This window comes from Mercenaria mercenaria, chromosome 2 (assembly GCF_021730395.1).
Source record: "Mercenaria mercenaria strain notata chromosome 2, MADL_Memer_1, whole genome shotgun sequence".
Lineage (NCBI taxonomy): Eukaryota > Metazoa > Mollusca > Bivalvia > Venerida > Veneridae > Mercenaria > Mercenaria mercenaria.
In genome coordinates, this window is record NC_069362.1 from 87795739 (window position 1) to 87810993 (window position 15255).

At 35.2% G+C, this 15255-nt stretch overlaps 1 protein-coding gene across 1 annotated transcript; it reads left to right on the forward strand.

The window, feature by feature from the left end:
• The first annotated feature begins 232 nt into the window (after nucleotides 1-232).
• Nucleotides 233-2705, forward strand: LOC123562886 (actin-like). The gene is made up of 2 exons (XM_045355475.2): nucleotides 233-975; nucleotides 1220-2705. Exons 1-2 carry the CDS (start codon nucleotides 847-849, stop codon nucleotides 2222-2224), a joined length of 1134 nt encoding a protein of 377 aa, XP_045211410.1. The 5' UTR covers nucleotides 233-846; the 3' UTR covers nucleotides 2225-2705.
• The last annotated feature ends 12550 nt before the right edge of the window (nucleotides 2706-15255 follow it).

Here is a 15255-nt window from a genome sequence, read left to right on the forward strand (position 1 = left end):
TGCTACCGCGACCATTTCTGTTTATGAATACATTTATACCTGCAGAAAGTGACGAGAAAATGGAATATTTATACTAAAAACAAAATTATGATCGTCAGCACTTAACAAACTAACACCCGTTAATAGTTTTAAATTAAATTATGAAATTCATACATTTTCTGGTTATACGTAGGAAAAAGTTTATTCCCGCGATAGTTTCCTTCCAGATATAGGCGAACTCTATTCAACCTGAAAACTGTGCAAAATAATTGTAATTTATTTTCGCCTGGTCTTATTTCGCCACTTGCTTTCGTTGTCAACACAAACAAAACACCATGTGATTAACAAACTAATATCGTATGTGATCAAAGATTAATATAAGGCTTCTCCGCACGGCAGTCATTAGTTTGGGGAATTAATATTTTCTCTCTGAAACGGTTTCCATGGTTATATTGTGCTTCATATTAATGAAAAAGTTGATATAAAATTTCCATCATTAATAACGCCATATACAAACAGGTAGCCTGTTTTCCTGAATTCTTTCATGTTATTAAATTAATGTTTGATGTGAGATGGGTGTAATCGAAAATCATATATACATGTCGCTTGAGATAGGATGACACCTGCACGTACCTGTCTTGCAGTTCCAGAAATATTGATACTGCCACGCCCTGTCACCTAGGAAACAAAATTATGATCGATTTGCAGAATTCTAACATGTGATATAGTATTGGATTTCTGTCATGTAATCCTGATATGGATACGGAGTGGATTTTTCTTCCGTACTGTCGTTTTCTTTTTATGCTAGATTTAAGTCTCAAATACTAGTAATCAAAAATTCAAAAATATTAAACAGCTTTTTTTACCATGTCTGCAGAGGACGATTTCCACGCCATAGTGATAGATAATGGATCTGGACTTTGTAAGGCTGGTTTTGCCGGCGACGACGCCCCGACTTGTGTGTTTCCTTGTATCGTGGGACGCCCAAAACACCAGGTAAGGTTATCGGATTATTTAAGTGTATATCTTCTTGTAACAATGTAAAGGCAAATTGTCAAACTTCTCATCACATCAAAGTCAACATCTGTCTACAAGGGCGTTGTCTTATTAAGTAAACAACATATTACATCTGCTGAGCTGCAAAATTCATTGTTAAACTATACTTTTACAATACTAATACTAATACTGTTAATAAACATGTACATCTGGAAAACTAAAACGAATTTGTGATGTTTTGCAGGGAGTGATGGTGGGTGTGGCTCACAGAGATACCTACGTGGGTGAAGAAGCACAAAGTATGAGAGGCGTACTCTCTTTGAAGTACCCTATAGATCACGGTATAGTCACAGACTGGGACGATATGGAGAGGATATGGCATCACACTTTCTACAATGAACTCCGGGTGTCACCAGAGGAGAAACCAGTACTAGTAACCGAGGCGCCAATGAATCCAAAGACAAATCGTGAGAAGATGATGGAGATACTCTTTGAGAAGTTTAATGTTCCGACATTTTATGTTGCTATACAAGCAGTTTTGTCGCTGTATGCATCTGGCCGTACCACAGGAATCGTGCTTGATTCAGGAGATGGTGTCACTCACACCGTGCCTATATACGAAGGTTATGCTCTTCCGCATGCTGTTCTGCGTATTGACCTTGCTGGTCGTGATTTGACAGATTATTTAATGAAAATACTAACGGAAAGAGGATATTCATTTACTACATCAGCTGAGAGAGAAATTGTCAGAGATATAAAAGAGAAGCTTTGTTATGTTGCACCTGATTTTGATGAGCATTTGAAAATTGCGGCCAGTACACTGGACCTAGAGAAAACGTATGAACTTCCCGACGGACAAATAATCACTGTCGGTAATGAAAGGTTCCGATGTCCGGAAATCATGTTTCAACCGTCATTTATCGGTACGGAGATGCCAGGCCTCCATGAATCTCTTTATAACTCCATAGTGAAATGTGACGTAGATCTTCGAAAAGATTTATACGCGAATATAGTTCTGTCCGGTGGATCCACCGCCTTTTCAGGTATAGCTGACCGGATGTTGAAGGAAGTGACGCATATAGCGCCACTTACAACTAAGGTTAGAGTTGTGGCCCCTCCCGAGCGGAAGTACTCTGTTTGGATTGGAGGATCTATACTAGCCTCGTTATCATCGTTCTGCAATATGTGGATAACCAGAGAGGAATTCGAAGAAGGTGGTCTCACCATAGTGCACAAAAAGTGCTTTTAGTGTGGACAGTTACTATGTTGTTAGGTCGTGCACATTTTGCTCACGTTGCGTTAAACAAGGTCGTCATTTTTGTGTAAACTAATTGTGTTATTGAAATTGTGTTTTTTTCCCCTTATTAGATATATACATGTATGTTTTCTAACATATATATTAAATAACAGATCCAAATAAAAACCGTGCATTCCTGTTGGAGATGCTGCTCGATACCAGAGTGAATATTGTTATCAATATTTTTCTGCACATTTCACCATTGTCGATGAAATGTTTCGTATTCTTTTATTTGCAACTTAGGTTATTCTTGTTGCAACGTGCAAATGTGTGCTCTTTTTCTTCTTTTCAATATGCTATATGATTCACCAAAACCTATTTCTTTTTGTTTGAAAAGAACCTTATTAATGTCATGAGGAAAGAAAACTAATCGCGTCAAACTACAACCCTTGGGGAATAACTTTTATTCAACTGAAGTTTTGAATTACATAAAAACAAAGACTTAATGAAATCAAAACTAATTAGAAATATTTGAATGTTTTAATGTAACTATGAGTCATTTCTTGTCAATAGTTACCAAATGTCACTACCCCCTTGATGACAGTTCGACTCTAAATGTCTCTACCCCCTCCGGATGGCAGTCCTACATCGTTCATGTTACATTTAATGTAATTACTCCCTTGATGACAGTCCAGAATTCGTTTATATCCTTATTCAATGTATTGACAGTCCATTAGTTTCCTGTTACACTAAATGCAACTACACTTTGCTGACATTCCATTACCGTTTATGCTACACTAAATACCACTACACTTTGCTGACATTCCATTACCGTTTATGCTACACTAAATGCAATTACACTTTGTTGACATTCCATTACCGTTTATGTTACACTAAATACAACTACACTTTGCTGACATTCCATTACCGTTTATGCTACACTAAATACCACTACACCCTCAGTTACAGCCCACTTTGTTCATGTTACACTAAATGTCAATTATCCCTTGCTGGCAGTCCAGTTGCGTTCATTTTACACTAAATGCCACTAACCCCTTGTTGAGAGTCCAGTACCGTTCATGTCACATTAAAAGCCACTAAGCCCTCGATGACAGTCCAGGGTCGTTTATGTTACGCTAAATGTGACCAAACCCTTGATGACAGTTCAGTACCGTTCATGCTACACTAAATGCAACTTAATTCGCTCTTAATTACAGTACAGTAAGGTTCATGTTGCACTAAATTTCATTACCTCCTTCTTGTCAATGCAGTGTCGTTCATGATACACTTAATATTACTTACCCCTTCGATGAGATTCCAATACCGTTCATGTTACATTAAATCTCACTACACCCTAAATGACAGTCTAGTATCGTTCATGTTTTACTAATAAATGCCATTACCCTCTTAAGAAGTTCAGTATGGTTCATGTTACACTAAATGTCACTACACCCTCAATGACAGCCCGGTAAGGTTAATGTTACACTAAATGTCACTACACCCTCAATGACAGCCCAGTAAGGTTCATGTTACACTAAATGTCACTTCACCCTCAATTACATCCTAGTAAGGTTCATGTTACACTAAATGTCATTACACCCTTGATGGCAGTCCAACATCGTTCATATTACACTAAATGTCACTACCCCCTTTTTGACTGTCCAGCAGCGTTCATGTTACACGAAATGTCACTATACAATCGTCGTCGTCAACATCGTTCGTGTTACCCTAAATGTAACGAATCCATTGATGACAGTCCAGATTCGTTCATGTCACTCCTCTAGTTATTACTGCAAACATTAGATACAAGATACAAGATACAAGAAGATTTATTTAACGTCGGATCACAGGAGTCTGAAATTCTATCTATAATGCTCCAAATGGCTAAATATAAAAATTACCCCTCCTATATATATAAAAAAAGAACAGGAATGAAACAAAACCGTACCCCGCCCACTTTTTGTAAACAAGAAACTTCGAAAAACAGAAAAGCATCTCTATACGAGCGGTCTTATTTTGAAGAGGACAAAAAAATATACTAGAAACACTGCTTACTGTAAACTGTCTTCCTTTTAACTAACATAAAATCATCATTTTCAATACCTTTTCGTTCATCGCCGAAACCATTGCGTGACGTCACATACATGTACCTGTTTCACAGCCTCGCAGTTAATTCGATATACTTTCACTTCGATGTGTCATAACTAATTAAGGGTCAAATGCAACATTTTTATAAAAAACACAGGATTTCCATACCATATCGCAGCGCTCAGGTTATCTGCCGTAATAAAAAATAGTCACTATGGAAGTTTCCAATTTTTAAATTTCCCTCCAGTGAATAATGGAGTTACTTCCCCTTTTGTTTACGTTTTTGTTTTGAAAATATTAGTTGAATACATTGACAAACAAATGCAAATATATAATTTTTATTCATGGAAAAATGAACAATAAAATATAGAACATAAACAATATCTTACCTTTATTTCTTATCGAAGTGAAAGTACATCGAATTAACTGCGAGGCTGTGAAACAGGTACATGTATATGTGACGTCACGCAATGGTTTCGGCGATGAACGAAAAGGTATTGAAAATGATGATTTTGTGTTAGTTAAAAGGAAGACAGTTTACAGTAAGCAGTGTTTCTAGTATATTTTTTTGTCCTCTTCAAAATAAGACCGCTCGTATAGAGATGCTTTTCTGTTTTTCGAAGTTTCTTGTTTACAAAAAGTGGGCGGGGTACGGTTTTGTTTCATTCCTGTTCTTTTTTTATATATATAGGAGGGGTAATTTTTATATTTAGCCATTTTGGAGCATTATAGATAGAATTTCAGGCTCCTGTGGTCGGATAAGTATAAATATACAACACTAGCTTAGAGATATTTTCCGACAAATGCGTTGTTAGTATAGAAAAAAATATGTCTGTTGTAATCCATAGTAACGTCGATCGGGGTATTATCGGACAGAATTCGTAAATATAAAGTCTCACACGACATACCATAAACAAGACTCAGAAATCCTCTCTCACTTTACAGCTGCATGAGTAGGGTTCTTTCCTTTTCTCAAAAATAGATTGGTTGGTATGACGTCATATGACTTGTTACGTATACAATCAAGTTTCAAGTTTATTTTCTTATGTTTGCCCCATATGGGCATCAACATTTACAATGTTCATGAAAGGCATGAAATACAATGCTAAAAGTAGTCAGTCTACCATAAAGCACATTATACAATGTAAAACAGCTTCATACTTTCTTATACAGTATTATGAGATGAAGTATCATTATAGAATCTTGCCCAGTGACAGGTAAAGCATATGATACAATGTAAAACAGCCTTAAACTTATTAATATTGTGAAATTAAGTATCATTATAGAATCTTGCCCAATAACAGTCAAAGCATATTATACAATGTAAAACAGCTTTAAACTTATTAATATTGTGAAATTAAGTATCATTATAGAATCTTGCCCAATAACAGTCAAAGCATATTATACAATGTAAAACAGCTTTAAACTTATTAATATTGTGAAATTAAGTATCATTAAAGAATTTTGCCCAATACTAGTCAAAGCATATTATACAATGTAAAACAGCTTTAAACTTATTAATATTGTGAAATTAAGTATCATTAAAGAATCTTGCCCAATGATAGTTAAAGCATATTAAACAATGTAAAATACGTTGCAATTTTCTAATACAGTATGGAAAAATGAAATGTCATTCTAGAACTTTGCACAATGACAGTTAAACTATCCACAGTAATATTTAACAAGAACATTTAAACATTCTGAGACTTATGTTCGTAAAAAAAAAACATATTATCAAACTTTCAAAATATCTTAATTATTGGATTAAAACAGTTAAAAAAGAAAAAAAATTAGGGAAAATTGAGGGAAAGTGGTAGATCATTTTATTTTTGACATTATTAACTTGACAAATACTGCAAGCTTAAGAAGATCTGTTTTATCATGGCTTGTAAGAAGTTTTTCAAAATTAAACATATTAGGTCTCCTTTGAATTAAGGGGAGGTATTTTTTACGATCAGCCTTGAATAATTCACACTCATATAAATAACGAAATTCATCTCCTAATCTATTGTAGGGACACTGTTCACAGACTCTAATGTTACGGTCCAAACCAATAAAACTCCCCTTTTCTATAGGAAGTTTATGATTACTGCATCTAAAATGACAGAGGGATGTTGCTAGGTTCCTTGGTAAAACTTTTAAATATTGTTCAAGCTCAAAGGAAGATTTAGATACCCTATAAGTGGAACATTTACTTGAATTTGCCAGTTGCTCATTCCAAGTTTGCACATACTGATCTTTTATCCTATTTTTAGTAACATTTTTAAAGAATAATGGGGATAAAACGGACTGATCTTCCCAATAGTTAGCAAAACCTAAATTTTGTAGTGAATTTTTGACATAAGTTATCCAAGGAGAGTGGTAAATATTTTTTTATCTAGTTCATACATAAGTTTGTACAAAATGCTACATATTTTATCAGACTTAGAATTCATAATTTTACACCAAAAATTTAAAATTCTGTTTTTAATAGTGAATTCAATAGGTAGAGATCCTAATTCCCCAAACACCATTACATTCGGAGTTGACTTTTGAAATAAAGTAGTAATTTTAAAAACTTTAACTGAAAGTGCTTAATGATTTCAATGTTACCAACACCCCAGGTTTCTACGCCATACAAATAAATAGGTGTGACCATAGTATCGAATAATTATGTCTCCCCCAGGAGACATATTGTTTTTGCCCTGTCCGTCCGTCCGTCCGTCCTTCCGTCCGTCCGTCCGTCCGTCACACTTCATTTCCGAGCAATAACTGGAGAACCATTTGACCTAGAACCTTCAAACTTCATAGGGTTGTAGGGCTGCTGTAGTAGACGACCCCTGTTGTTTTTGGGGTCACTCCGTCAAAGGTCAAGGTCACAGGGGCCTGAACATTGAAAACCATTTCCGATCAATAACTAGAGAACCACTTGACCCAGAATGTTGAAACTTCATAGGGTGATTGACCATGAAGAGTAGATGACCCCTATTGATTTTGGGTCACTCCGTCAAAGGTCAAGGTCACAGGGGCCTGAACATTGAAAACCATTTCCGATCAATAACTAGAGAACCACTTGACCCAGAATGTTGAAACTTCACAGGATGATTGGTCATGAAGAGTAGATGACCCCTATTGATTTTGGGATTACTCCGTCAAAGGTCAAGGTCACAGGTGCCTGAACATTGAAAACCATTTCCGATCAATAACTAGAGAACCACTTGACCCAGAATGTTGAAACTTCATAGGATGATTGATCATGCAGAGTAGATGACTCCTATTGATTTTGGGGTCACTCCATCAAAGGTCAAGGTCACAGGGGCCTGAACATGGAAAATCATTTCCAATCAATAACTAGAGAACCACTTGACCCAGAATGTTGAAACTTCATAGGATGATTGTACATGCAAAGTAGATAACCCCTATCGATTTTGGGGTCACTCTGTGAAAGGTCATGGTCACAGGGGCCTGAACATTGATAACCATTTCCGGTCAGTAACTTGAGAACCACTTGACCCAGAATGATGAAACTTCATAGGATGATTGGACATGCATAGTAGATGACCCCTAACGATTTTAGGGTCACTCTGTTAAAGGTCAAGGCCACAGGGGCCTGAACATGGAAAACGATTTCCAATCAATAACTTGAGAACCTCTCGACCCAGAATGTTGAAACTTCATAGGATGATTGTTCATGCAGAGTAAATGACCCTTAATGTTTTTGGGGTCACTCCGTTTAAGGTCAAGGTCACAGAGGCCTGAACATTGATAACCAGTTCCGATCAATAACTTGAGAACCACTTGACCCAGAATATTGAAACTTCATAGGATGATTGATCATGCAGAGTAGATGACCCCTATTGATTTTGGGGTCAGTCTATTAAAGGTCAAGGTCACAGTGGCCTGTTCATGTAAAATCATTTTTTGGAAATAACTTGAGAACCACTTGACCTACAATGTTGAAACTTAATAGGATGATTGGACATGCAGAGTAGATGACCCCTACTTATTTTGAGGTCACTTGATCAAAGGTCAAGGTCACAGGAGCCTGAACAGTGACTTGAGAACCACTAGGCCAAGAGTGTTGAAATTTAGCGGGATGACTGGACATGCCAAGTAGATGATCCCTATTGCAGCCAACCATCAGTGTCTCTTTGACTTTCGCTCCTGACCCCTATTAACTACTTGCCTATAGGACTTTGCATTGGGGGAGACATGCGCTTTTTTACAAAAGCATTTTCTAGTTGTAATTGAAGACTATGTTTAAACAAAGAGACATGGATTTCTGAAGAACAGAATACATTGCCTTTCTAGCTTGGTCACAAAGGTATTTAGTAGTTTTACCAAAATTGCCATTGTAATTAAACTTAACTCTTAAATAACAAAAATCTCCCACAAAGTCTAATTTAGTGTGGTTGAAATAAAAAAAGATGGCAATTGTTTACTTTTCCTTTTACTGAACATTAGAATTTTAGTTTTGGATGTATTTACTTCTAACTTCCACATAGAACAGTAACTATGCATAGCATTTAATGCAGACTGAAAATCTTTTTCATTTTCTACAAATATACCTGTGTCATCCGCATAAAGAACTAAAAATAGTTTTAAGTAAACTTCTACCGTGTCATCACTTAAATTATCTTTAATGACATTTGACAGAAGTTCTAAACCATTGTATTTACCTGAAATATGTTCAACTAGATCATTTAGAAAGATAGAAAACAAAATCGGTGAAAGATTTTCACCCTGACGAACACCTTTCGCACTAGTGAAGAAAGATGAAACACCTTGCGCACACTTAACACAGGATTTTGCCTTATCATATATATTATAAATTACCTTAAAAATTTTACCATCTATTGAGTGAGCTAGAAGTTTTTTCCATAAAGAGATTCTGTTTAAAGAGTCGAACGCTTTTTTGTAATCTACAAACGCACAGTAAAATGACTTTTTTTTACTGAGATAAAAATCAATTATCATTTTGAGAGAGAAAATATGGTCGATAGTTCCGTAAGATTTACGAAAACCTACTTGCTCTTCATTTAAATGACCGGACTCTTCTAGAAAGTTATTAAATCTATTATTTAGTATACTAGTGAAAAGTTTACCAAGACAACTCAAAATGGTTATACCCCTGTAATTATCAGGGCTATTTATGTCTCCTTTTTTCTTATAAATTGGGAAAATTACACCTTTACACCAGGATTCTGGTATACAACCAGTATTTAGTATCAAGTTAAATAAATTTTGTAATACCGGTAACATTACATCCTGGGAGTTCTTTATATACTCATTCAAAATAGTGTCAAAAGGTGAACAGGCTTTATTATTGTGAAGACTGTTAATAGCAACTTTTGCTAGCTTGTTTCAGTGCTTGAAAAATCTGCTGTGAATTTAGTCTTCTAAATTTTTTTTTTGCCAACATGAATTCTTTCCTTTTTGACTTGCATTCATAATCATACCAAGGTTCAGTATTTTGTTTATTCTTGGACTTATTATTTTTCTCTTTATAATTAACTTTTTTAATCATATTTGACGAGCTTGCGGCATTAGTAAAGATATCAGATATCTCTAATACAATATTATCTATATCTCCACTGACCTGGTCAATAGACTTTTCAGTTAAGGAGTTAATCTTACGTGAGATTTTTACTATTTCTTCAGCATCAAAGGAATTGATAAAGCTCTGTTTAAAGTTTTTATCCCAGATAGGTTTTTCATAGGATTCATACTCAACATTACAAGAAACATCATTAACAACAGACTTGCAAAGTAAAGAAAAAGCTATTGGCCTATGTATGTCAGACAAAATAGGATCAAAAGGAAGAATCTCAAAAGATTCAACTTGTACAAGAAGTTCAGATGACATAATTACATAATCAATGATACTGTTTTTTGTAGTTGTGAAATTCCCTTGACACTTATCAGAACCACATCTACCGTTTAACAAATGTATATCAAAAGTTTTACACATATCAATAAGTCTATAACCATAATTATTACAAGAGTGGTCCTTGGAAAAATGCTCTGTACATATATCCAGTAGCTGTAAATTATTTATATTAAATTGGAATGCAGCATCAGAATCAAAATTTAACTTACTTATATTCTCATCAAAATTTATAAAATCTGACAGATTTCCAGTTCTAGAGTTGAAGTCTCCTAATAAACAAACAAGAGTATCTGCACTAGAAAAATTTAAAATATCATTTTCAATGTGATTAAAAATATCTATTGACGAGTAAGGTGAACCTTCTGGCAGAATATAAGTAACCCCAAAAATAACATTATTATCATAAATATTATTATCAATTTTAAACCATAAACAATATTCACTAGATGGGTTCAAAATATGTATATATTTCACTAAATGTTCCTTAACAAGAATTCCAATACCTCCTGATTTACGTTTACAGGTTTTTCTGTTAGATCCAAAAAATTTATAACCATTGAAATTTACAATGTCAATATCATCCAACTTGGTTTCTACTAAACCAGTGACATCATAATTATTTATGAAATCATTAAAATCCAAAAATTTAGATTTACTTAAGAGTCCGCATACATTCAAACAAGCAAATTTCAAACTAGACTTTTCAGCATTGACTGAAACATAGTCATGGTCATGAGCCACATTTTCGTTAACATTAATAAAAATATCATCAACATTTGCATCAGACTTTGATGAAATATTAACAGAACTAAGATTGTTAACTGACTGGTCAACATTTATTAAACTAGTATTGCTAACAAAACTGTAATTGTCACAACATCCTTGAACAAGACTATCTATCTCATTGCCAGAAGATCCTGAAACACAAACTAAACTGTCAGTGTCAAAAGAACTTTGAACAAAACTATTAGAACTGTTAGTGTTGGAGCATTCTAGGACTCCACTTTCCCGAAATTCCTATTCGAGATCCAGATCAAGATTCATCTTAAAGAGATCATCAGGATTGGATACGACGTATTTCACTCCATCCTTAGTACAGTGGATATTACCCTCGGTAGTATAAACACCTTTCACACGGTCTTGTTCTTTCAAGTAGTCTCGTAGCTTAACACGAAGTTGGGTGAGGTCTTCTGACAGTTATAAAAACTGCTTTTCTCTTGGTTCTCTTATCTTCCTTGTATTTAGGCATTTTTCTCAGTTTTTTCTTATGTTTGAAAATTTCATGTACTATTTGACGGCGCACAAAACGAACAATTATTGTTCTATTATCTGCAAGGCCCCGCTCTGGAACCTTGCCAATCCTATGGCACACACTAATATCTTCCGCTTTAAACACATACGGTGAGTTAGACACTGATGGACTAGAATTAAAATCATCGGTCAAATCCCCTGACTGATCTGTTCCTGATTCATAATTTTCAGTGGTGGGTTCAACGAACTGAGACATCTTATTCAAAAAATCAACTACGCCATCCACAAGTGCGGCTTTAACAACAGAACTGCTTAGATTAAAAATACGGATATTCTCTCTTCTTGTGTACTGTTCAAGCCTGTCATTATCACATTTTCCAACAAGAATGTTTGCATTAACACGTTCAATATCTGCACCAACATTGGTTTGAATCTCAGATTTTATTATGGCTTTGATGGCGGGTAACAAGATCGCTGCCATTTCTTTTGCAAGACACTTCATATCTTCACTTGCCTGACTAGTGTCCGAGTCATTCATCGAATCTAATATATCCTGCAATAGATCGTCTTTATAATTATCAGCTTTCTGAGATGCATTCTGAACACATTTACCTCCCCTGGGCTGCGATTTTTTGCTATTTCTACTGTTTTTAGGTTGTCCCATGCTTAATCACCACTATAACTTGAATAAATATGATTATGGTAAGTTATCTGCAGTCGAGGCTCTTGTTTCGAAACGCTTTCAGCACAGTTTTTCATGAATTTGTGTTTAAAATTTAAATTTCGGACACGTTTTTTCAACCGAAAGTTCGATCACACGGGTTTGTATATCAAAATTGAGGTTTTCAAAGTGGGTATTATCGGTCATGCTGGGGTATTACCGGACACGTATTTATGACACTAGCCATCAGTTTGATTTTGGCATATTCAATAGGAAATATTTTGTTGAGTAATGCATTTCTAGGCAACATTCAATCCTATATGCATGAAATATAGGTCTACACTACACTCTTTTCAATTTTAGCAGTTTTAGTAATAGTATGATAGGCGTAGCAAGGATTTTCTGGAAGGGGATGCGAATAAGAGACGAATAGTGGTAGGTGCAGGAGGGGGCTTCTTTTTGGTCTGTGTCTCCACCAACCCCTTCAGCAATTATAATTCATGTTTTGCGAGCAACAAGCAGAAAATTTGGACTGAACATTGTAAAATGTATTATAAATGCTGTTAAAGTAGTCTCCCTATTTTTTCAAACAAGTGTCCGAAAATACCTCTTGACGGGCCTCCATGGAGAGCAAAGCGTCTCTGTCATACAAAGTACATTTTGTACCTTGCATTGTTTTTTAGCTCACCTGTTACAAAGTGACAAGGTGATCTTTTGTGATCGCGTGGCGTCCGTGGTCCGTCCGTGCGTTCGTGCGTAAACTTTTGCTTGTGACCACTCTAGAGGTCACATTTTTTCATGGGATATTTATGAAAGTTGGTCAGAATGTTTGTCTTGATAATATCTAGGTCAAGTTCGAAACTGGGTCATGTGCGGTTAAAAACTAGGTCAGTAGGTCTAAAAATAGAAAAACATTGTGACCTCTCTAGAGGCCATATTTTTCATGAGATCTTCATGAAAATTGGTGTGAATGTTCACCTTGATGATATCTAGTTCAATTTTGAAGCTGGGTTACGTGGGGTTAAAAACTAGGTCAGTAGGTCTAAAAATATAAAAACCTTGTGACCTCTCTAGAGGCCATATTTCTCAATGGATCTTCATGAAAATTGGTCAGGATGTTTATCTTGATGATATCTAGGTCACATTTGAAACTGGGTTATGTGTGGTTAAAAACTAGGTCAGTAGGTCTAAAAATATAAAAACTTTGTGACCTCTCTAGAGGCCATATTTTTCAAGGGATCTTTATGAAAATTAGTGAGAATGTTCATCTTGATAATATCTAGGTTAAGTTCGAAACTGGGTTAAGTGCGGTTAAAAACTAGGTCAGTAGGTCTAAAAATAGAAAAACCTTGAGACCTCTCTAGAGGCCATATTTTTCAAGAGATCTCCATGAAAATTGATGAGAATGTTTATTTTGATAATATCTAGATCAGGTTCGAAATTGGGTTATGTGCAATCAAAAACTAGGTCAGTAGGTCTTAAAATAGAAAAACTTTGTGATATCTCTAGAGGCCATATTTTTCATGGGATCTTTATGAAAATTAGTCAGAAGGTTCATCTTGATGATATCTAGGTCAAATTTGAAACTGGGTTACGTGCGGTCAATAACTAGGTCAGAAGGTCTAAAAATAGAAAAACCTTGTGACCTCTCTAGAGGCAATATTTTTCAAGAGATCTTCATGAAAATTGGCGAGAGTGTTCAGCTTGATAATATCTAGGTTAAGTTCGAAACTGGGTCAAGTGCGATCAAAAACTAGGTCAGTAGGTCTTAAAATAGAAAAACCTTGTGACCTCCCTAGAAGCCATATTTTTCATGGATCTGTATGAAAATTGGTCAGAATGTTCACCTTGATGATATATCTAGGTCAGATTTGAAACTGGGTCATGTGCCATCAAAACCTAGGTCAGAAGGTCTAAAAATAGAAAAACCTTGTGACCTCCCTAGAAGCCATATTTTTCAATGGATCTTCATGAAAATTGGTGAGAATGTTCATCTTGATAATATCTAGGTCACTTTTGAAACTGGGTTATGTGCGGTCAAAAACTAGGTCAGTAGGTCTAAAAATAGAAAAAAACTTGTGATCTCTCTAGAGGCCATATTTTTCATGAGATCTTCATGAAAATTGGTGTGAATGTTCAACTTGATGATATCTAGGTCAAGTTCAAAAGTGGGTCACGTGCCTTCAAAAACTAGGTCATTAGATCAAATAATAGAAAAACCTTGTGACCTCTCTAGAGGTCATATTTTTTAATGAATCTTCATGAAAATTGGTCAGAATTTTTTATCTTGATGATATCTAGGTCAGTTGAGCTCAAAAACTAGGTCACTTGTCAAATAATAGAAATAACGACGTCATACTCAGTTCAAAACTGGGTCATGTGGGGATAGGTGAGCGATTCAGGACCATCATGGTCCTCTTGTTTATCAAACAGACTGTACTTACTGGGGCCAAATCACCACTCGAGCACATCATTGTACATGTTTTCAAAGAAATATTCTAACAAATGTTATATCGGAATGTTAATATTTGTAACAGGAAGTGGATTCATTCTGCATAGGTGAATGTTTTTGTTTGCATTTTTGTTACCTTTTATTGATGTTGCTTCTGTAGTCGTCTGAAATCAGGCGGCAAAAACTTTAAAAAACACGTGATTGGTGTAATAATACATTTTTATGATTATGTCTTTTAAAATAACCGATGTTCATTGGTTTGTCCGATAATACCCCCGTGTCCAATTATACCCCGATCGACGTTAATAAGACAAATCCAAAACCTCAGAAAACCTTGTATAAACGTGTTTCCATAGAAAAATTTTAATATCAACAGAAATATATGTTTATGTTTATATTATGATATGTCGTCTTAATTATAGATTTAATATATGTTTCTTTGAAAAGCAAGAAATGCTTGCATACATTTGTAATCTGAGACAGGTGTGGCGGCATTTACCTCAGTTGTTAATATTTTAGGATTATATTTAAGGTTTTGGATATCTTTTGCTATTTGAAACACGTGCACATATATTTAAAAAATTTGCTGTAGCAACAGCTCACGACTCCTTTATCTGATCTTTTAGGTCTCATATTTTTACGGAAAAATGACTATTCAGTATGAATGCAGGTTTAACAGATTTTCGGGACAGGACTAATTTTGATAAACAGTCACCGGATAC

Coding starts and splice junctions, on each gene's coding strand:
- LOC123562886 (XM_045355475.2), top strand. CDS start 847: ATGTCTGCAGAGGACGATTTCCACGCCATAGTGATAGATAATGGATCT. Junction 976..1,219: donor TGGGACGCCCAAAACACCAG/GTAAGGTTATCG, acceptor GATGTTTTGCAG/GGAGTGATGGTGGGTGTGGC.